We start from the raw sequence: 19659 nt of genomic DNA on the forward strand, positions 1-19659 counted from the left end.
GCCCCACCGCCGGCCAGCCCGGAGGGGCGCGGCGCGGAAGAGCCGCTCACGGGAGCTGCCGCAGGGCGGGAAGCGGCTCCTGGCGGCCCCCCCCGGGCGGGGAAAGCGCCACGCGTGTCAGTGAGGGGGAGGCTACGCCCCTCTCGCTCCCCAGCCGGCTCCCCGGGAGCCATGCTCCTCGGTTTCACGGTGGTCGGCAAGGCTGCTCGGCCCCGAGGGCCCCAGTACCCCAGTACCCCGGGCTCTCGCTGTGGACACAACCAGTGGAGTCAGTAATGGTCCCGACCCAGCCCTGGGCGTTTGTCCCGCAGCTCCCGGGGCAGTGAGGGAGCGGAGCGGGTCCGGCCCAGTGCTGCTGGGTCGTGCACCGGTGGGATGTGGGGAGGAGGGAGGAAGGCATGTCACCCTTCAAGGAAGAGGTGATCCTGTCACCCTGAAGCTTGAGGGACCTTCCTGAACCTGGTAGCAGCTGTGTGGCAGGTGCACACAGATACTCCCAGCAAGGGAAAGTTTGGCAGGCACAGGGCTGACATGGCCACTGTAAGCTGCATTTGGCCCCAGGGCTTGACAGAGGTATCCAGGGCTCCAGGAGGACAGCCACGAAGGGACTAGGAAGAGCTTTGGGGCTCAAGGAACAAGTCAGCAGGAAACCAGGTGTCATCCATCCTGCTGCCTCTAGAATAGCATGTGCTTTAGAAGTAACCAGAACATGGGCCAAGATGCCATTGGAGTTAATGACAAACCCTTTCACTGAAGAAAGCAGCGTTCTTGGTTGAAAAAAAAGTCCACCAATGTGGCCTCATAGATAGCAATGCAGAAGACAAGTGAAAATCCCAAATTTATTATCCAGCTAATGGTCAGTCCATTTCATGGCTTGATTGAATTACAGGGGAAAAAAGCAACCTGGCATTTAGTCAAAACTTTCTGATTTGTTTCATACTCAGCAACACATCCATGTTGCTTTTTCCCTTCACCCCCTAACAGGATGCAGCCCTGTCTTGTCTAAACTTATGATCCTGAGGCCATGAGATTACATGAGCATTTGTGGTTTTGCTTTTGAAAAAAACATAACATAACTGATACTGGTTATCTCTCAAGTTCACCAGGGAGCTGAAAATCAGGTTTTGAGGTGTCAGTTGCTCTGTGCATTTTACAAAGAGACTGTTTACCGCGCTATCCTCTGCTGTTGGAGGCCTGTCAGGATCAACCCAGCAGAGGACTCTGGCCATCCCCATGGAGGGACTTCAGGCTGGTAAGCAGTATTGGGCGGTGCTCACCAGCATTGCTGAGGAGTGCATGAAAACACCTCCGACACTAAGTAAGGGGAAGAACCTTGTCACTACCAGACAGGGTCACAGCACACAGCTATGAGCTCTTTCTGATTTTAGATGCTAATAAATACTGTATGTGACAACACATACAGAGGCCGTCAACTGCTGTGGAGGCCTTGCTCTGGACAGAAGGATGCTGAATAATGAGCTATCCTGATACTGGCAAACTGGCATAAATCAAGTAGTGTAGGTGTATTTGCAGATGAGTGTGTGTGTGTTTAGATATAATTTCATTATTTCTTATTGAGCTATACAGTTATCTATCACAGATAATTACATATGCATAAAATCTAGTTTCAAAGCATATGTACAAGCTGGAATAACAAGCATAATAGTGGTTAAGTATGTGTGTGTAAACATGGTGTGCAGACAACTATTAAATGCCAATATGCCAGGCATAAGAATATACGCTGTATATAAAGGAAGCTGTGTCTAGCAAGCTTGGGGTGTGAAGAGTTAGGTGGCACTAGTAATTGCATGCCCAGTGATTGCGTTGTCAGCTTGCTCACCATCCTTCCTGAAAAAAAGAAGCCCAACTGATGTCATTGGTATTGAGTTTATAGCAGGGGTTCCCTAGTTTCTGGCTGGTGGAGGGGCAACATTTCTGAAACATGCTGCTGGTTTAGATCTGGTTGTCTGGAACAAATCGTCTTGGGTTTTTCCCTTTGTGTAAGGTTGCAAATTACTTAGAAGAGGGTAACAGAAATGTTAAGCATGGGGAGCCCAACAAGGACTTCCTAGAATGAATTAATGGAGAAGGAGATCCTCCTGGACTGCCAAAAGAAATTATTGGGGGAGACTGGGAAGATGTGAAGAACAAAATGTAGGACTGAGTATTAACTAAGAACAATGAGAAAGAAAATAGTAGAGTTCTGCTGCAAGGGTTCTTAAGGATTAGAAGAATAAGTATTTTATTTAAGTGTTTTAAGTATTAGAGCAATATGGCAAAAACACAAGAATATGATCACATGACTAAAACAAGTTTTGAGATTAAAAAAACGGGAAACTGAGAGCAGAGTGTGGTGGGACTGCAGGAGGCACGCTGCAATCAGTGGCAGACAGGGTAAGAACAGACAAGACTGCTGAAGAAGAAAACCAAGATAGCTACCTCAGATTTTAAAAAGGAAGAAAGGGCTTGGAGAAGAGGTAGGAGAGCATCAGGTTGCTTCCACAGAAGCAGGAAAAGTTGCAGCTGGTGGGAAATAAGGGAGGCATGCTGCCCTGCCTCCGAGGCAGCTCTCAGTAGTAATAGTGCCCTTAGAGCAAAGTAGCTGGGGAGGTTTTCTGTGATCGTTATCGCAGTGAGGATTGAAAGTAATACTAGTCAATGGTAGTTCCTCCGGGGATCATGTCCAAGCACATAAATCTAAGGAAATTCAGCAAGGGAAAGTATAATAATGGTGTTCATGCAAAAATCATAAAGAATAAATCAGTTGCATTGACAAATAAGTTTGGACAAGATGTAAAGAATGTGAAGTCAAAGACACTTTTTCTTACACCTTTTTAAAAGTTTGTGGAGTTTAATTAAGATGGAAAAACTGAAATTTCCGAGCTGAAATACTTAAACTCTAAAGACTTCTGTTCTAAATGTGAAAATAATTCCCAGAGAAAAAAATCTCCAATTAATAAGGCAAACGAGTTTCCTGCTATCCATAAAGCTTGTAGCACTGTTTTAATGGAAAAGTTCTTTTTAAGCAATTCTATTGGGTTTTTTTCAGGTCTAGTAACAATAGACATTAAAACAAATGGTTTTGAGATTTTTTTTAAAAAGATTAGTAAGAATGTTTAATGAGCTATAAATTCAGTTGCTTTGGGATTTTCAGTCAGAAATAAAAATATGTAGACTAACCGGCCAAGACATATAAACCCTATAGTTACTTATCTAGGAAGATCTGTCATGCCCTAAGTTGTCAAAATTAAACCAGAAGATCCGTGGACTAATTAATATATTTGAAGAGTTTATTTTAAAAAAGTGAAATTGTATTTGTTCACCAAAACAAGAGAAGAAATAAAATACTAACCTTTCAAAATGCACTAAGACGACTAAACACAACAATATATAATTGTCCATAAGGACTTACATTATAGTGAGTCTAATAGCTGAAATTAAGAGTATATCTGTTGCTCACTGAAATATCCGTTTGAATTGCAGGCAATATTTAGTTTACCTAAAATACATGAGCTCATTGAAGGAATTGGTCTACAGACAAAGAAAATTTAAAGTGGTAAGTTAAGATGAACTATTTTACACTTCTATTATTATTAAAAGTTATTCTTTTTTTTTGTAGTGATGACATATACATTACAGAAGAAAACAGAAGTATTAAATTTTGCAAAAGCTTTAAAATTTACCTAATCCAACTTTTTTTGTGTGGGGTTTTTTTTGGTAGATCTGAACTTTCAGTCAAAATGAAGCAAAATTCTAAAATGGAAACAGGGTGTGGAGAAGTATCAGCTGATACAGACTGCATTTTTAATAACCCCAAAGTTCAAATAGCTTCCTAAATTCATATTTGCAGGGGAAGAGAAAGTACTGAATACTGTGTTCCAGAATAATGTTCCTAGTTTTAGTAACAGCCAACACTTACGTATTCTAAAAAAAAGAAAAAGAAAAATTATCAGAGGAACATGGTGTGCAAATACATTGCAGATAGATAGGAAATTTGTTCAAGGAGAAGAAGATTCACCCAAGTTATAAAACATACCTTCTGGAGATAGCTTTGGACCTATGGGTCATTGCTCACCACTGCTTTAATTGGGCATAAAATAGCATTGCCCTGCAAAGAAACAGCCCCCAGCCCCAAGTCCCACCTTGGCTGCTCTTTCTCTTCTTTGTCAGCACAAGCATACCCGTATTTATTTTTTTAAAATATTATTATTCAGCCTATTGTCCTACCAGTGCCAAGGATTTTTTAATTAATGTGTTTGTGTTGAAAGTGTCTTTATTTGAGACAGCTGCGTAGAATGTGCCCCACTTTCCCAGCTGCAGGTCTGCGCTGAAGGGTGGGTGTTGAGGTCCTCAGTGCTTCAGCAGGGACCCTGTTTTATAGGGTAGGCTTTGGGTCAAGGGTGAAGCTGGGTGCACAGCGCAGAGGCAGAGCATAGCAGGAATTTAGATGAGAGGAAGAACAGTGGGTATGGAAGCCTAAAAATAAAATAGATTAGAAACACAGACTTTATGAGTGAGAGAGAAACTGTCAGCTATTTCAAGGATCTTCTCTCAGACTGATGAATGCTGTGTAATTCTCATACTGACATGCCAGTAAAACCAGACTGCATTCACTGGACGCTACTTGGGCAAGACCTAACTTGTACTGGTTTGCAGATCTCTGTAATGCATGTATGTGCACAGGCACATGTATATGTCTACATACGTATACGTATACACGTACAAAATTTCTTGTTCAAGAGGTGTTGTGGTTTAACCCAGCAGGCAGCTAAAACAACCACACAGCCGTTCGCTCACTCCCCACCCCACAACAGGATGGGGGAGAGAATCAGGAAAAAACACTAGAAGTTGTGGGTTAAGATAAAGACAGTTTAACAGGACAAGAAAGGAAGATGATGACGATAATGATAATAATAACAACAACAACAAAATATTATACAAAACAAGTGATGCACAGCACAATTGCTCTCCAAGCACTGACCGATGCCCAGCTGTTTCCCGAGCCACAGTTGCACCTCTGGGCAGCTTCCCCTAAGTTATATACTGAGTATGACGTCATATGGTACGGAATATCCCTTTGGCCAGTTTGGGTCAGCTGTCCTGGCTGTGTCCCCTCCCAGCTTCTTGTGCACCCTCAGCCTCCTCGCTGGCAGGCCAGTATGAGAAGCTGAAAAGTCCTTGACTGCTTGGCAACAACTGAAATATCAGTGTGTTACCAACATTATTCTCATCCTAAATCCAGAACAGAGCACTATACCAGCTGCTAAGAAGAAAATTAACTCTATCCCTGCCGAAACCAGGACAAGAGGTCGTAGGCAAGACAGGATAGCTTAAAGGTAGTAAGGATGTGCATGCCAAAGGCATTGATCGGTATATTTGCTTGCTACAGGTATGTATTGTTGATATAAAAATGTTCTCTTTAGCTAAATAGCAAGCATGAACCACAGGCAGTAGAGATACCATACATAAAGCAAGCCATAGCTAGCAAGTTTAGCTGTCAAAAATTATTGGAACAAAACTGCAGTTCTGTGCAAGGAATACAGTATGATGTGATGCGTTACTGAAGGGACGGTTCAAGGTCTGTTATGTTGGAAACCTGACTGATTTTTCATACGTTCTTATGCAGACACAGTGAACTGAAATACTGAGCTGCAAATATTTTTTTAAAGTTTGATCAAAATTATGGCATATTCAGAAACATATAAATGAAATCATTTCATCACAAAGTTATAGCAGCTGGCTATAGTAGACAAAGAAGAGACCTGCTATATACAACATGATTAAAATTCTGAACCAAGAAGTCAAGGTGATATTACGTGGTGGAATTAATCTCAGCCATCCTATTCTGTAGGCACTTACCACCACTTTTTTCTAGTCATTTTTCAGGGTTATTTCTTTTTCTATGCCTGAAAGGACCAAAGTATGAGTCTGATGATACTGGAGAAACATCTGCTTTTATCTGATGGTATGTCTAATATATGTGTCTATGTATGGGTTTCATTAAGATAGAGGTAAGAGTCTTCATACAAAACACATGCTAAAACTTTCAGTTTTCTTTTTCTCAAAAGTACGACTTCCTTGTGATTCACATCAGTAAGGTTTTACAGTAGAAAATAAGCCCTTTACCCCTTGAATTGCTGTGAAAAAAATGCCATCATATTTGGGGATTTGAGATGCTTAGACTTTCATAATGAAGACTATGACTGAGTCAGCTGTCTCTAGTTTTCTGGATTTCTTTGGAACAGATTACTTGACTACTTAAGTTTTTCCCTTTCTGAGATGCTTTTGGTTATGATGGTGATTTTATAGTCTTCCATATTATCTGACCCTGAATTATATATGGGCTAGAAATTTGCTCATGTGTCATGGTATGAGGATATGTCCAAATGTATTACAGCCTATTACTACTGTAAGAGCAACAGAATTTCTTGTCATGTTACCTGGCCGATTTTTAGTTCTACATCACTGCACATTTGCCATACTATACTCACTTTACTAGCTCCACTAGCCCTAATGGTTTCCTAGGCTTTGTTTTGCAAATGATGAGTTCTGTCTCTTGCAGAACGACAGCCCTAAGTTTATCTCCTTTATGTTGTCTTGCATTATGAATAGCTTTAATAAAGCTTACATTGGCCCATTTATTTCCCTGCTGGTGTTTTGATATCTTTTGCAGAGGAGACTTCTGTTAGAAAAGTTTCACAAATGTTGGCTTCACATGTTTGCTCTTCTCTTATCTGTTCTGCTTTTTTTGTTGGGCCTGTTCTGTTCGTTGCACTTCTCTCATCTCCTTTAGTCTAACATCATTTTTTCATTCACCAGGTTTTTCTCCATCATTTTAAATTATTTTAACCTCAGAGCAATCCAACATTGACCTATACAAATTAGCAGATCAGTGACGTGAAGGAATTTCTTGTCAAAAGCAATTTGTTTTTCACTGACTGGACAAGCCAAATGCAGTTTGGACAAACCTTCCGAATGACTAATACACAATCTGCACTTGAGAATTGTGGTTTTATTTTCTCCTGTATTATCTTCCAACCTAAGCTTTCCCCATATCTTAACCTAATGAACAGTTTGAAAGGCTTAGGTTGTTCTTTCATTGGTGAAGAAATCAAGTCCTATATTTTCTGGAGAGCTTGGTACTGCATCACCATAAGAATATTCTATAGCACTTTATTTGTTTCAGAAGAGATCTGATTATTTTTCCCTTGGCTCATGATATTTTGATTCTGTATCAGTGATAGAAATCACTGAGTGATCAGATCCATATAAATGTCTAGCATGCTGACTGAAGACAGTAATGACCATCAGATGACAGCAGCAGAATTTAGCACAAATAATTTCCTCTCATTTTGTAAACCGCAACAAATATTTCCTGTGGTTTACTTACGAGTTTCTTAAAATAAGAGTCGCATCTTTTGCTGCTAGGTTCCTAATTACATTCATGATATCTTTGTCCTGAGTTTCAAACCATTAGTAGAATTTGATAGCGTAATCATCAGGTACATAACGTAAATTTGTATGAGCAACATGCTCAGTAGCTTATCTCAAAGATAAATTGGAGTGATCGTGTCACTAATTTGACTATATCCAAGCACGCACTTTGATATTGTAAGTATGACCCAGTTTTCTTGAATCATGAATAATGTATTGCATTAATCACTCTTGCCATTCCCTCCTTCCAAGCTCTGAGATCTTACACAAAGTGAATTGCACCATCCAGCTTTATTGATAATGGTGAGCTCCTCGTAGTCTTGTAACATAAGAATGGTTGACTGGCTAGACCAAAAGCCTACCTATCTTGCCTCTGATGATGACGACTATACGTATCTTTATGCTTAAGGAAATTATGTAACATAAGTACATACTTTATATATTTACATATTTTACATGATTTAATACATGGTATCTGTAATGGAGGAAGCATCACTGAATGTTTACCCTGTCTGGGAATTTGTTCTTTCTGTAATAATAAATTTGAAAAGGTGTAAGTAATTATTTTTTTTTTCTTTGCTGTGAACAGTAGTTTCCCAGATGACTGGTTTAAGCGGCCATAAACGCAGCCAGGACTCGTTTGCTGGCATCTTTCTCCAAGTGTAACTTGTTTGGCCTTTTGCCATTATGGTCTGGCAATCCGGATTTGCAAGTGGATCAGAGGCAGAAAGCCATATGACTTGTAAAGATATGGATGGCACTGCCTAAAACTGGGGGATGGCTTCCTTTTAGTGGCATTTGGTGGTTTCAGTACACTCCCCATAGCGTCTCCTAGTCCTCTTGTCCCCAAACCCTCCACCACTGCAGTGCGTGCCATGTGCTGACACTGAAGTCACTGATCTTAATAAAGAACGACCTGCCCAAGCTTATTGGGACACAACACAATATCCTTAAGTGACTGGTCAGCTGCAGTTCGGGAGTTATTTCATCAGTGCTGTAATTTTTTTCTCACTTTGTAAATCAATATAACCCAGAAAAGGTTGCACGTTATCTGGGAGGCTCAAGCTAGGGAGAAGATACTTAGAAAGGCTACAAGAAATCACAGTTTTATGCTCAAACTCCTTAGACCAAAAGCCTAACAGATTGGCGCTATCAGGGGGCAGGAAATTTGTTTTTTGGGTAGTGACTCAACTGTGAATCCTGTATTTCAGTGAGAAAAAGACTGGTTTTGAGCTAAAGGGAAAAACTAAGTAGGAAGGTGCAAGTAAAGGCTGAAGAATCACATAAGCGGAGTGGAGCTGACAGAGAGCGCCAGGCTGTAGAAGTCTCACATGGAAGCAGGAAAAAGGGGTTTGTTGTGTCCGGTGAGAGCGAATAATCTCCATCGCGAAGCCTTACTGCCACGACCCCGGGCAGAAAGACGCGGAGACGTTTCATTGTATGGGAGTCAGTAATGGTAGCAGGAAGGTGGCATGGAAAGCGGCAGCAGCCCAGATGTGGATGACAGAAAACACCTGGGGAAGTGGGCAGGAGCCGCGGTGACCTAGGCGCTGGCTGGGGCGAGGAGAGGTGTCACCGAGGGCAGGGGAGGGGGGCACGGCGGGGACAGGCGCCGAGGCTCCGCGCCCAGAGGGGGGAAGCCCCTTACCCTCTCCGAGGAGCGCGGTGTCCGGCCCAGCCCGGCTTCCCCTCCCCGCGGTGCGAGAGCAGTCGGGTCGCTGCGGCCGCCTTCGGCCGGCCTCCTCCCGCCGGCGGAGTCCCCTCCTCCCCGTTGCCTTCCCGGCGGCCGGCCGAGCCGCCGGCGGCGGGGGCGGTCGCGGGCGGCCGAGCTGCTTGGGGCTTGCCGGCGCTGCCCATGGGGGAGTGCGGGGTTCCCCCCCAGGTCCAGCTCTTCCTCCGCGCCTGCGAGCAGGGCGACTGCGAGACCGCACAGCGCCTCTTGGGGTTGCCCGGAGGCGGCACTGCCGACCCGGCGGCCCCCTCCTCCTGCGGTACCGAGGAGGCGGTGGCAGAGCCCCGCGGCGAAGCCTCTGCCCCGCCGGCCCCCGCCGTGCCCGTGGACTGTACCGACGAGGCCGGCAACACGGGGCTGCAGTTCGCCGCGGCGGGGGGCCACGAGCAGCTGGTGCGGTTCCTGCTGCGGAAGGGGGCCTCGGTACAGAGCAGGAACCACTACGGATGGAGCCCCCTGATGCAAGCGGCCAGGTAAGGAGGGGGGGATCGAGGTGAGGGGGGTTCTCCAGCTGCCGCCCTGCCTCACCGCGGGGTACTGGCCTAGTCAGCGGCGGGGCGGCTACCGCGCCGGCGGCAGCCCCGGGGCGGGGAAGGGAGGGCCGCCGAGGCCGAGGGCTCAGCCTCGGCGGCCCTCCCTTCCCCGCCCCGGGGCTGCCGCCGGCGCTCGGCCCCTTCGCCCTCGAAATCCAGCTCTCCAGGCTGAGGGAGGGCGCCCGGGAGCACCCGGGGGTTCCAGGCGGGTCAGCGTGTGTGAGCGCGGGCGGGCAGGCGCCATGTTGTAGGCCGCGGTAGCTCGTTGCCGGTGTAGGGGCTGTTATCCCGGGGTGGGGGTGTGTGTAACCTGTTGCCTTCCCCGGGGGTGGGTGAGGAGAGGTTGTCGAGTTTAAGTTTTTATAAGTATTACACTGGGTTGCTAAGTTTTTCCTTTCCTTAATAGTTAAGGGGATTGAAGCTGTGCATGCTATTTCTTGGGTAAAGCCAGGGCAGAATTGCAGTTCAGAGGTAACCTGAACATGAAAACAGTGCTCCCTGCTTTCCTTCTGTGGAAATAAGGCATGTGCACAACCTTACTTAATTTTCTCTTAGTTTTTTTTTCAGTATGTGTGTGTTTTACCTACCTGTTGAAAAGTCATCTCTGACATAAAGCATACTAAGCAAACAGAAATAGTTCATTTCACTTGGCTTTTCTATATTTTTCCTAAATGGCTCACTGGAGGATGTGGAAAAGCATTGCTTAGGTTTTTAATGACAAAACTGGATTGCTTTCTGCATCAATGATGCTGTGGTTCGTGTAACTCACTGCTGGGTTGTGGGAGGTTCCCGTATTGCTAATGCTTGTATCTGTGCTTATCTTTAAATATACAAGTACATATACATGTTTACAGAGGTGTTTTGTGAGGTTTTCCTGTAATAATAGAATGTTTAATTGAGAAGATAAATGTTTCTTGGGTTTGGTTTCTTTCTTGTTTCATAACAGATTAAAATACTTGGAAGAAAAGAGTCTGTTTCAAAGTCAACATTTCTCTTTTCAATTAAAGCCCATAGAAAGTTCCCAAAGAATGAGTCACACAGCTGGTTTCCCAGTAAGAACAAGGAAGACAAGGTTTAACAATTTTGTTATTTTATGAAGGTTAAAAAAAGGAAAAAAGTTGCAGAAACATTCTTAGATTTTTTTCTCTTAATGAAAACCATACGCTCATTCTCTAAAAACAATAAACTCGAGTCACTGTAACCCTCTCACTGTGTTAAAGCAATGACTTGCTTCCATTTGAAAAGTACTGTAGATATCATTGAAATCTGTGGAGAAGGCTTAAAGTGGAAGAGCATATTTCTTTTTTCTTTTTAATGGATAACCAAAAAGGAAACATAGTGTTTGTACAAACATAGGTTTCAAACTGAGTACATGTTTAATTTTCTGTCTGTGGTAAGTCCTGTTGAGATTGGACAGGAGATAGCATATATGCATAAAATTAATCATGTGTACAGTGGTTGCAGGCTCTACTGAGGTGACGCAGTGAAGGCTACCAGGATAGACCTAAGGACTAGACAGGCCCTGGAGGCTTCCTTCTGCGACTATGTACTTTCTGAAAGGAAAGTAGGGAGTTTTCGTCCCTTGTCTGCTGTTAGTGGTTAGTAGCAGTCTTTGGGTTTTCCTTAACTAATATTTGCTTTGCTGCAGTGTACAAAGGCTGCTTTCAGAATCAAAGCTCGATTGTGTTAAACACTGCACAAGCATATAGTAATGCATGATATGTGCAATGAGAGCACAAAGTACACATCTTGTCATAGAATCACAGAATGATTTGAGTTGGAAGAGACCTTAAAGACCATCTAGTTCCAACCCCCCTGCTATGGGCAGGGACACCCTCCATTAGACCAGCTTGCCCAAAGGCCTGTCCAACCTGGCCTTGAACACTTCCAGGGAGGGGGCATCCACAACCTCTCTGGGCAACCTGTTCCAGTACCTCACCACCCTGACAGCGAAGAATTTTTTTCCTATTAGCTAATCTAAATCTACCCTCTCTCAGCTTAAAGCCATTGCCCCTTGTTCTGTCACTCCATGCCCTTGTAAACAGTCCCTCTCCAGCCTTCCTGTAGGCCCTCTTTAGGTACTGGAAGGCTGCTATAAGGTCTCCCCGGAGCCTTCTCTTCTCCAGGCTGAACAACCCCAACTCTCTCAGCCTGTCCTCACAGGAGAGGTGCTCCAGCCCTCTGATCAGCTTCGTAGCCCTCCTCTGGACTCGCTCCAACAGCTCCATGTCTCTCCTGTACTGGGGCCCCCAGAGCTGGATGCAGTACTCCAGGTGGGGTCTCACAAGAGCAGAGTAGAGGGACAGAATCACCTCTCTCGGCCTGCTGGTCACACTTTTCGTGCAGCCCAGGATGTAATTAGCTTTCTGGGCTGCAAGTGCATGTTGCTGGCTCATGTTGAGTTTCTCATCCACCAACACCCTTAAGTCCTTCTCAGGGCTGCTCTCAGTCCATTCTCTGCCCAGCCTGTATTGTATTATGTTTATTAAAATGTGGGATTCCTGAGCTGAGGAATGGTAAAGGGTTTTAATTTTCTCATGGTTGACCAGCTGGTTGGGTGTATGGCATGCATGATTGTCTTTTGCTTAATGGCAAACTACCAGAGCCTCTGATAGTCAAGTGGTATCAAAGCAGGGTTACTGGTGAAAGTGCCATCCGAGTTCAGTACTCTGACCAAGTTCTTTTAGATATCCCAAGTTTCCTTATTGGACAATATTTGATGTTATACAGGATTTTGATTTGGCCCGGTGATACAGCAGTCTCCTGAAAACATAACACAAACCTAACATAGCAACTGCAACACACAGTTGAACCACAAAACAAACAGCACGCCCATTACCGGTCCCCGTACGTTCAGCATCATGATGCTGGATGTCCACAGTTGCTGGGAAGGACTATGTTGCTGGAAGCCAGCTCAAGCCCCTTGCTCTCTTCAAAATTTGATTCGTTGATTGCTCAGTTTCGGTGCTCTGTTGGGCTGAGCTGCATAGACACTTCCCCCATGCTGGTCTGGCTGAGTCGGGAAGATAGTACTTTCTATTGATTGTTTTAGGGAAGGCCAGTCACGCAGCCAGTTGTCCCACTCTGCTGGTAGAGCTGTTTCTCTAAAACAAGGGACACTGTCTGGTTTCCCTTTGTGTTGAGAGAAGTTTAGCTTTCTTTACAACAGCTGTGGCCATTCTCTGTGTTCTTCCCTGAGCTTCATGAGCACATGCCTGTCTTCTCTGAGCCTTCTTCCATTGTGGGGGTTGGTTGATGGTTCACAACTGGAAAGCAAGGGATGATGCAAATATGAAAGATTGGCTATCCAGTTCATAAAACGGTCTTTTTCTTTCCTTTGGCATTGACTCTCTGAAGTTTTTACTCATTCAATAGTAATGAGGGTACTTAATTAAGATCTCTGCAAACAAACCGGTTTTGATTCCTAAATGATACAGGCTTGGAAATAAGAGGATGAAAGTGACTCTCTGGTTTATGGAAGTTATGTGTTGATGTCATGCAGTTGAAAATGGGGCTAGCACATTGCTGCTTGGGCCAGAACATGCTCTTAAATCAGTGCCTGGTTTATGAGCATGGTCGCTGGTACATGCGGAATGGTTTAGTTTACAGTCCTCAGCTGTTGATCGCTCCCCTCCAGTAAGGTCACCACAGTCACATTCAGTGGTGCGTGTATGATCCCACATAGCATATTAGTCAATAGACCAATTTGGTAACCAAGTTTTCTGCATTGAGAGTATGTCACTTTTCTTTGAGAAGCCTCTGCTATCCAAGGTGTTAATTCTCCTCCTTATCTCTTTCTCTCAAGGTTTGGACATCTAAGTGTGGCTCACATCTTGCTGGAGAATGGTGCTGATCTCAATGCACAGAATAAGTTGGGAGCCAGTGTCCTCACAATGGCCTCCAGAGGTGGCCACGTCAGCATGGTGAAATTGTTGCTGGAATCTGGAGCTTTTGTAGATAATTATGACCATTTTAGCGCAAGTGTACTTAGCAGCAGCAGAGATGACCTTCCTGACATCACTCCACTAATGGCAGCTGCTCAACATGGACATGAGGCAGTAGTACATCTGTTGTTAGACTGGGGAGCTGATTGTAATTACACTGTGAAGACTATGGGCTGGAGCCCTTTAATGCTGGCAGCTGTTAGTGGAAAGGTGAGCTTGGCACAGCAGCTCATGGAGAAGGGTGCCAATCCCGATCACCTGAATGTTCTACATAAGACACCTTTTGAAATCTCTGTTGGCTTCAAACACAAAGACATGAAAGACTACCTGGAATCTCTTACAACGATCAGACCTCAGGCAGGTATGGAGCATTAGTTTTTTGTTTCGTTTTCTTCAAGTTTTGATTGCATATTTAGAAATCAAAGGGGTTATTTTGTATGTACATGTTGTTCCTTATAATTTGTGACTAGACTTTTTTTAAAATTTTGGAGTAGGTACACCTACCTCAGGTGAGGCAGGAATGCCCAACTTCTGGAGATTTGCTCCACGTTAGCATGACAAGATTCCTGTCTTGCAATAAAAATCATGTGAAACATTTTAAAATGTTTTAATATTTTAAATGATTTTTGCTTTTAAACACACGATCCAGGTGCTCATTTAGGAAGAAAATTGCAAAGGCCTACTTGAAATGGCACTAAAGAAGAGACATAAAAAACAGAACAGGATATCAAAGAAAAGATGTTGCAGGCTCAAAGGAAACCTAAAAGATAAAAAAATCTAGAAAATCTGCCCTGTAAGGAGAGGCTGAAGAAGTTCAATCTGTCTAATTTGATGAGGATGTGGTTAAGAGGTGTGATTAATAAAGTGTCCACATTAAGGACAGGAAGTCCAGTACTGGAGGGCCCTTTTATATGGCAGCCAAAGAAAAAAACCTGTGAGTTTAAAGTTAGAAGAATTTGAATGGGAAATAAGCCACTATGCTTTGTGGTGAGGCGTAGACCTGGAGTGACTTAGTAGAGGTGTGCAATCTCTGCAATCAAGGTTAAATGCCTTTCTAAAACTCATCATCGGATTGCCTTCACTGGGTGATGCGTACAAGGCCTGTGACATGCAGAAAGCCAGATGAGATTAACCTCATGGTTTCTTCTAGCACTCTTTGAATATATAAAACCTCCTCAAAGTCCTTTGATAGTGGACTATGTATTCTGAGAAAATCAAATATTAATGTGGATGAATAACGAGTTGGCATGTCCCCTACTTTTCTGTTCCCTGCAGGAGAGGGGAATACTTAATTAACTTCAGGGTTTCATAAAATTTATAAGCAACCTCTTCTCCTCAAATGTGAATATGCCTATGTGCGCACACACGCAGATAGGCACGCACACTGTGCTCACGTGTGTACAAAACTAGATTAAAATAACATTATTTCAGTGCAAATCTCAAGTAAAATGTAAGAAATGCTACTTTTATGGTTTTTTAATTCTACCCTATAATGCATTTATTATGTGCACTGATTAGACAAAAGAATTGATAAACATTTTGTGACCATGTAATTAAAGAATGTGTGGTAGTCATATAGCTTTAGCCATGAGTGTGGAAGGATATAAGAAATCCAGGATTTCATAGAGAGAAGCAATATCTTGTACTAGGTGATCTGAAGGCTTAGGGAAGATGTGAGCAAAGTTAGACTACATCATTTTTCCTTCAGTCTTAACCAGTGTATCTAGTACTGCACACTCAGCCAAAAGGACAGAACAGTATATTGTGTGTCTTTACCAGTAATTTTCCAAGTTTTTTTTTAAATTACTAGGCAAATTTATATTCTGTTGACAGTTTGTTATATTTTTATATTCCTAGAATTTTTATTTTTATTGAAGATGAAGGTTAAACCTACTTGCTGTCACCTGTCAGTTTGAAATGTTAATGAATTTAGTTTTTTAAAAAAAAATTACTGTGGGTATCTCTTCCAGATATCTTTCCAAATTAGCTTTTCTTTCTAGCTGGTGATGTTATGAATGTCTTATGTTAGTTTTGTTACAGTATTGTGGATTTGCTTCTTTTTCCTTCTCCAGAAGTTTGTTTATGCTAACAGAAATGCATTAAATTTGTTCCTGAAATCAGACAGTTTGGTTTGGACATTGCGTTGGACATTTGAATGTCAGTAAGTCATTTCAGAGATTGGGACCTTATTCTGTATGTGGCTGTTTGGGGACATTTGTCAAGGTATTTGTGCTTTATGATGCAGGGTTTGGAAGAGCAGCATCTGGATTTCTCAGTTTTGGAGTACTTTCTATGAAATCAAAGGATGTGGCTAGCCCTAGAAAGAACCTTTTCCAGGTGCTGCCACCTATCCAGCTGTGGTGGCAGAAAGCCTGTAGGGTAGGATAGTCCACTCCAAGGTCTCTGCCACTTGTGATACCCAAATAGGCTTATTGAAATCTTACCTATTTATGTGTATTATTACACTACCATGTGGACGTGTCCACAATCACCCAAATTGTTAATTTTTATTTAAATGTGGTGTCATTCCAAGGGTCAAGCTTCCCTTGTACTTTAAGAATCTAGGACAAAAATCTGACATTTTTCTGCTTCAGAGAAAATGTTAATGTAGTCGGATGTTGACTCATAGGTTAAGTTGGAGCTAGGGCTTTCATACAGCCACACTACCAGACAGAACCGGTTGACGGTAGGCGTTTGCTCATGACCGTTCTCTGAGAAATACACATCAGTTGGTTACAGTACACAGAGAGAATCAGGCATCTGTGGGATTCAGTAGTGCAGCGCATTATACCTTGCCCATGCATTTGCACATACACAGAACATACGTGCAAGTAGAGTTGGTCTGATGAGTCTTGAAGGGCTTCTGTAGTCGTACACTTAAAGTATTGAAGAAGTCTCTTTAAGCTTTAAGAGTGGACTTGTGTTAAAGCAGGTGAGTGTTCCTGTCACCTCTGCTGAGGAGGAGTTTCCAGGGGCAGAGGGGGTGTGTGTGTAAAAATGTTAAGCTTCCACACGAATTTCTGCATTGGTTTTTGACCATTGCTTTGGTCTCCTCGTAGCACTGAAATCTTGTATATCCTGGGAAGAAAAAAGATCCTTTCCCTCATACAGAAGGCAGCAGAAAAGGAACTTGTCTTCTCATCCATTGCCATAGATAGGGCAAATTGCCTCCCTGAAGAAAGCAACTCTCTTCTCAGGGCTGTTTTCAGTAAAAAATTCAAAACCACCTGAAATGGCCTGGGTGTTGCCTGTGTTGTGTCCCTGTCCTTGCTTCGGCTTACCCTGACAACAGTCCTTCCTTCTGGCTTCTCCTCGTGGTCTCCTGCTCCCTGAAGCTGCCTCTCTTCGAGGCTTTTTACGTGCCAAGTACGGAGTCTGGTCCTTTTCTAAACTATTCTTTTGAAATCTGTTTTCCAATGGTGAGCTCATACACAGTTTCTTCTAATAAGAGCAGTTTCTGTACCACGAGAAAATGTCGGACCCACAGCTTGCTGTCCCAGTCTTAAGAGTTTCTCATGTTTTCAGGGGCTTTCCAGCAATTGCTTTTGTTCAGCATTTTCAAATGACTTCCTTTGGAGTAAAGCTATGAACATTAACCTTTCTGTATTATCATTAAAATGGCAGAATCAAGCTTGGGAAATCTCTCAACATCTCCTTGTTTTCCTTAAATTTTTTTTAGCCCATTGGTTCTGTAGTGTCAGTAATGCTTTGGAAGATGGAGGAGGATATATTTTTCTGGCTTGAGTGGAAGGTGCAAAATGTGTCACTTTTTTTCCTTCATCTTACGTAGTGTCAGCAGTTCCAAGGCACTTTGAAGGCATTTTGAAGGAAAGATCCTTCACTCGAAATACTAAAATTGGTAATAATTACAGTTTTTATTATGGGGATGATGATCTGGGAGCTGAAAGATATCTATTAATGCACAAATAGCAATAGTGTAGTTAAATCATCACTGTTATTTTTGTGACCCTCACAAATTAACCTGGCAACACTCAGGAGGAAATAAAAATGGGATGCCTTGTAAAACTCTTTTTGAGTCACCTTTCAAAACAATCCTGTACTATTTGAGTGTTTGCTGTTGTACAGAGGTTTGCTCCAGACCACAGAACTATACTGTGGTTCTTTAATTGATATTTTAGTCTTCCAGGCAGGAAACACAGAAGTTTCCAAATACAATTTCCTGATAGAGAATGGAAGTTGAAAGGCAAAAGACTTTATTATAGTTTGTAGCTTTAACTCTGCACAGACAACAATACAGGTGAGCCATTCTTCCCAAAGGGAATATAAAGGTAATCAGTGCTTTCTTTATTCTTATTAAATGTATGTCAAAAATACTTCTATGTAAATTTTTTCATCATAGAATACCAAGTTGGAAGGAACCACAAGGATCATCTGGTCCAACCTTTCTTGGCAAAAGCATGGTCTAGACAATATAGGTTTTGCTAGAAAATTTCTACTAGAATTTTTGCTTTTTAAATGATTGATAATAGGAATATTTATATTTCTTCCAGATACAGAAAAGAGGCAACCTGATGTCTTTCATGCTTTGAAATTGGGTAAGTACTGACAGGATTCTTCTACCATGTCTGATTCTTGTAAATTCTGAGCATGTTTGTTTGCTAACATTGGAAACCGATATGTGTTCTGTTTTTACACGTGACTTTTGGGTTTTTTTCCTTATTTTCTTTTCATTTTAAAAATACATTTATTTCTGTTCACATTCCAATATGAGAAAATCTTTATGAGCCCCTGGTTGTGCCCTTCATGCCAAAATGATGTGATTTAGTAGTTACAGTTAGTCCAAGACCATGTTACCTTTAATAGCATTTTTTTCCTTCCTGATAAACTTGAAGCATGAAGACAAAAGTACTGATTGGTGCAAAAAATATACTGGTCTCTACTCCATATGAGCATTGTAATTGCTCTTCAAAGTTGCTTCAAGAAAAGAATAAATGTCTCGGATCTTGCATGTTGTCTCATGAGCAAGAGTGACTTTCATGAGCACACAACTGGTAAAACTGTTCCATGGCAAACAGAAAGAGGCAGTGCCGTCCTGTTGATTTAAATTTGGCCCTGGCTCTGATGGGTTGCACCCATGGTGGATGGCAAACTGCTTTCTGGTTACCTATTTTCCTGGATCTTCCAGCATAGGAAAAAGTGCTGAAATGATGGGTTTGGCCTGAGGTTTGCTATCTCATGGCTTTGGCATGGAAAACAGGACTGTTCACTTTCTGCTGAGGTTCCTGATAATGTCACAGGTGAGAAAGCTCTGCTCTGTTTGCAATCTCTTTGACAGGTTAGAGAGATTCAGTTTTTGAACTGTATCTGATTACTGCTCTTACAATTGGTATTTTGCCATTTAAATATGTTTTCAGCTATATGATAGCATGTTTAGCCTGTTGCCAACAATCCTAGCTATATAGACGGAAAAAAAAGTTCCTCAGCAGTAAAGGTCCTGATGGATCTTTTTTTTTTTTCTTTTATTGGAAGATGTCATTCTTATTTAAGATTATATCTTATGTCCAGTGAAGTCATGAGGGGTGTCCCATGAGACTTAAGAGATTTGTTTTTTCTCCAGTCAGCCTGCCCTTACTTGGGACTAAGATGCCCCAGACAATGAGGAAACATTGGTAATACAGCCTTGTATGTGGAGTGGACCTAATAGTCCTTACTGGGGCTGTGCTGTCTGTGGCATAGAAAATCTGATCATAGCACACTAAAAGCTGACTCTACCCCTCCTGACTGTGATATGTACATACAGAGCAAGTGAGCACAACTGCCTCTCATTTCAGCATTTTTGTCCATGTACCCGCTTCTGACTGTTAACATAATCATAAAGCCTTTGGTGTGCTTCACCTTCTTGCTTTCAATAGGGAGCTGGAACCTGAAAAGAGATCTGAGTTAGCAAATTTCGTAGTTTCCAAATGATTGTTATTATTATCAGTAGTAGTAAATGAGTGATTTTTGTGAAGGAAAATACCATTTTTTCTCAACATCTGTCTAAATGGATTTCAGC

At 42.6% G+C, this 19659-nt stretch overlaps 1 protein-coding gene across 2 annotated transcripts in view; it reads left to right on the plus strand.

Moving 5' to 3' along the window:
- The first annotated feature begins 9095 nt into the window (after nucleotides 1-9095).
- Nucleotides 9096-19659, plus strand: part of ANKS6 (ankyrin repeat and sterile alpha motif domain containing 6) — a 42332-nt gene continuing 31768 nt past the window's right edge. The window contains exons 1-3 of one of the 2 annotated variants that reach the window (XR_012833896.1): nucleotides 9096-9639; nucleotides 13505-14004; nucleotides 18155-18199. Coding sequence is in view for 1 of the 2 variants with exons in the window: in XM_075744645.1 (XP_075600760.1) it covers nucleotides 9290-9639; nucleotides 13505-14004; nucleotides 18155-18199 (895 nt within the window). In the remaining variant the exon portion in view is untranslated. The remainder of the gene's footprint in view (nucleotides 9640-13504; nucleotides 14005-18154; nucleotides 18200-19659) is intronic. The other variant, XM_075744645.1, reaches the window with a different exon arrangement.

The sequence above is a fragment of the Balearica regulorum genome, chromosome 2 (genome assembly GCF_011004875.1).
Source record: "Balearica regulorum gibbericeps isolate bBalReg1 chromosome 2, bBalReg1.pri, whole genome shotgun sequence".
Classification (NCBI taxonomy): domain Eukaryota; kingdom Metazoa; phylum Chordata; class Aves; order Gruiformes; family Gruidae; genus Balearica; species Balearica regulorum.